Below are 4,250 nucleotides of genomic sequence, written 5' to 3' on the forward strand. Positions count from 1 at the left end.
CTCCAGACAAGTACAAATCAGAAAACGGAGTGACTGAAAGAGGATGGGATAATTATTTTTTTTGTGTATACAGTACATACACATGATCTAATAAGACTTATAATAATAAGGAAAAACACATATAGGCTGTTTGTCTACTCTATCTCATTGCATCTGACCACCTCATGTTTCATGTTCTAAGAAGCCAGTTATCCACCTTTAAACATGACTGAGCCATGACTGAACAGTAGAAGAATTGTCGCATTGAGATGCATCGATAATCGGTTTAGATTCGAATCGTTGTGGATACACATACAGAGTTAAATGTTTGTGTTGCTTGTAGTTAATAGGGTTGTGCATACATACAAAATGCATATAATAATGTATGTTTGCAAGAAAATATCTGTACTGGGCTTTTATTTACCTCTGTGCTTTGTGCATTGTGATTTTTCCCACTTATTCTAATCTAAAAATCAACTGCTTTGATTTAATTTTACCAGCCAACCAATTTCTGCTAAAGTGAAACATTTTTTGATGACATTTACCTTTTGACTGGAGATTGAATGCACTTTGCACAAAGAGCCTCTACCAATTGAATGTAATGCCATTTAATGGGTTTCTTTTAAACTATAAACCTGTATATACCTTCAGGTTGCTGCCTAACGACAGGTAGTGTCAGTGTGCAAGCCTACTGTAGTAGCCAAAATGTAGACAACTCCTGGGTAGAACAAATAGATATAACAAAACTCTATTCCATTCTCTGTGTGAATGTAATTCATTTAACACCCTTCTTGAATCAATTGTCCTCCTCTGTGTTTAATACTTTGTAGACAAGGTGGTGGTGGGCAGCTACATGGGGATCCTGAGGATATTCTCCCCACATGCCAACAAGACCAGCGAGGGAGCTCTGGTCGAGGCCCTGCTTCTCGAAATCCAGCTCCAAAATGCCATCATCCAGGTGGAAGTGGGCAAGTTTGTGTCGTAAGTAGATCTCACAAATCTGGGTCACCAAAGGGTTAAAACGGCCGTGGTGGATTGTAGGCTCTTATATTTTTCCCTCTACATTCCTATGACAAAATGTCACATTTAATTTGACACCATGATTAATAGTCAAATTGAACATTTAATTCTGATTTGCAGTGGATGTTTAATGTCAATGCTTTTTGTTTCCATGGATAGGACATTGTGTCAAAATGTTTACGTTTTTATAAGTTCAGCTAGCTAGATGAAAAACGACATGTTAGTATTTGGACACTAATGGGCACTATTGCTTCCACTTTTGGTTTCACGGTTGCTAACACGGTGCCACTCCTGATAAATCAGGTCACCACAGACTGGTGCTCTAACACCAGGATTGTTGATGGTGTTACTAATCTCTCTCTGCTGCTCTTGGCTTCCTCCCCTTCCTGTCTGTGAGGCCTTCACCTGTGGTAATGTTTTGTAGGTTAAATTGGCATTAGCCGCACACCCTTCGCCAGGCAGAAAACTTAATCACTGTGTCACGAATGCAGTGCTCCACCTCATTGTGACATACAACGGATGACACTCTAAAGACACAAAAAGATTGTGTTCACCAAAGCAAAGGGCTGCAACTAATGCAGAGTACTTATCCATCAATTGATGAATAGTATTAATAAAAAAAAATAGGCAAACACTAAAAACCTAAACAATTTACAACGATATAATGTTTTTCCTTGCTCAATTACTGCCACTGTAATTTTTTTTTTTGTGACTGGTACTTGCATGAATATTGTCAGATCCATTTATGGCTTTCACACCTGCACTTCTTACTGTTAATGTTTGTGGCATTGGAATTTAATTGTTTGTTTAATTTAACTATTGCAATCAGTCTGAATAAGAGCAGCAGCTAAATGCCTTAAATCTAGATGTTACGTCAAATGAGAATTAAAAAAAAAGTTCTATGACGCATTTAATTATGTAACAAACTCTACATTTGCATTGTATGCATTTAGTTGATGCTCATATTTTGAAATGGCTCCTTCTTAGTCAGTAAGTCAGATGTCATTGTTAAAGGGGATACAGAGCGCATGATGGACATACTGGCTTGCTCGAGAACTAAACCATTGGACTTTAGATTACAGGACCGCTACTATGTGCACTGTGGCCACCCCGACAGCAATATCTCTGTTTATGTTACACATGTGTGCTGCTGCCTGGGAAAGAGTCACCGGTTCTTTCTGGGAATTATAAGCATTTATAGTGCAGCTTATAATAAAGCCTCACTTCAAACTGCCAGGCAGAAACACCCATTCATAACTCATCACACTGCTTTTTCATTCATTAAAAAAAAACTATCCCTGCTTTTGCTTACCATGACATTAACATGTCTTTTTAGTCCCTTGGGATGCATGCTAACCCAAAACCAACATGTCAAGAGTTTCTCTCCCTCGTGATGATTTACCATGATCTATCAGCCACCCGGCGACCCAAACGTAGTTGTGCTTGTAATGTCAGGTTAACCACTGAGTTGCTAGCATAGCTGTCGGAACCCAAGAGCCCCATCCTGCTTTGTTATTGCACTGCATAATTGGATCTTGAGAGCTGACAACCCTCAGTCGAGTTCAAGTAAAATGTGCAAATGCCTCCAGTGAAAATGACTTGTTTTTGAGTGAAGATGATTAAGTGACCCCTGACAGCCAAAAGTATTTGAAAATGGGCAAGAGGAAGGATGGTGGGAGGAAAGGAATGATGTGGGATGACAGGACAGTGGTGATATGTGAACCGGATAATTCTACTTTTTACTTGGCAATTGTTGTAACAGGGGATAAAATTGTTGTCATTGTGATGATTTCCCAGAATTGTAAAAACCATCCTCATAGGAAAACAACCGAATGTGCAGTGTTGGCGCGTTTAATAATCCTCCAAACTCAATTAGCAATTTCCCAAACCAGGAAAACATGCCCCTACCAATAAAAACCCTTGCATGTTTTTAGCACAGAATGTTTTTGGTCTGAACACCCATTAAAGGCGACAGAAGAATTTCACATTAAAAATGATGATTGAGCCAGATGAGCACCCAATGATCAGACAGTACAAAGCAGCTTCCCCAGACTCCTCTTATCTATTAAACTACACAAGGAATTGAACTCCTTACCCTGGCAGTCTTACTCTAGCCATTGATCTGAACGCTACCTCCAGTAGTCTTACTGTGGGCACATGAACCTTCCAGAACACGATATCTCTGAAAAAAAGTTTTGGTGGTTTGCCTCAAAGGCTTCCCACGTCATCACGCTGGAAGTAGACTCCAACTAAATCAGTCTGTTTGGAAGACGTCGTGTTTAGTTACCTGCGGTTTTTCTGCACTGCATTCTTCAGAGACGGGTGGGCATTTGGGAGGCTTGCCCTCAACAGTGAAACACGTTGTAAATATTGTCAGGGCAGACCGAGGTGGGCAGATGGTGAAAGGTTTTGTTTCAGCACTGACTTGAGTGGTTTTCCACAGAAGAAAGAAGACTTGTGGGATCCAGTTTCTCCTCCCTTGTTGTTCTTCGCTCCACAAACATTACAGCAGTTGTTCTGGGTCCAAAAAGTGGACAGATTCCTTCTCTTTGGGCTTGTGGTAAAGTAAATAAGTGAACATGTAGGATCAGCATCACTGAGACCATTATCTACACCCCCAACCAAAACCAATGTTTAAATAAATCCACCAGCTGTTGCAGTAATTATTTTCAATGTATGAGTTAAAATATGAATTAAGCTGAGAACACGGGTTCTACCACATTGGCAGGAAGCATCTGTCCTGCTGAATGCAAGTCACTGAACTCCATGGGCTCTGTAGCTGACCCTGACTTCCCGATGGTGTAAAATTATACGGCCAACATTTTCTGGTGGTGCTTAGCATTATATTAGACGTCATTTAGCTGACGCTTTTTATCCAACATTGGCCACATTGGTTGATGTATCACAGTGGGAATCAAACTCAGATCTTCCACACCAAAGGCATGTGTCACATCCTCTGTGCCATCACCACCCCAATAAAAGATTTACTCTATGTAGGGCTGCGCAATATGGAGTTAATCAAATATCAAAACATTCTTTGGTCAAATACCTCGATTTCAATATTGCAGGGTTGACAATTGGTGCTTTTTTGTTGTTGTATACAAAAAAAAGCTTGTATTTCCATACTATACATTAACATTTTCCAGTTATTTCACTGTTTCTTTCATGTTTTAAATCCAGTTGTCTCTTTTTGACCTGTCCATCTCCTTACACTGAGTTATAGAATAGAATGCCTTTATTGTCATTATACA

The 4,250-nt window shown here is 39.7% G+C and overlaps 1 protein-coding gene across 1 annotated transcript in view; it reads left to right on the top strand.

Annotated features, from left to right (window-relative positions):
- Positions 1 to 4,250, top strand: part of bbs9 (Bardet-Biedl syndrome 9) — a 186,087-nt gene that overhangs the window by 2,981 nt on the left and 178,856 nt on the right. The window contains 1 exon segment of the mRNA XM_032517504.1: positions 810 to 960. Coding sequence (XP_032373395.1) covers positions 810 to 960 — 151 coding nt within the window.

Source organism: Etheostoma spectabile, chromosome 6 (assembly GCF_008692095.1).
Source record: "Etheostoma spectabile isolate EspeVRDwgs_2016 chromosome 6, UIUC_Espe_1.0, whole genome shotgun sequence".
NCBI lineage: Eukaryota > Metazoa > Chordata > Actinopteri > Perciformes > Percidae > Etheostoma > Etheostoma spectabile.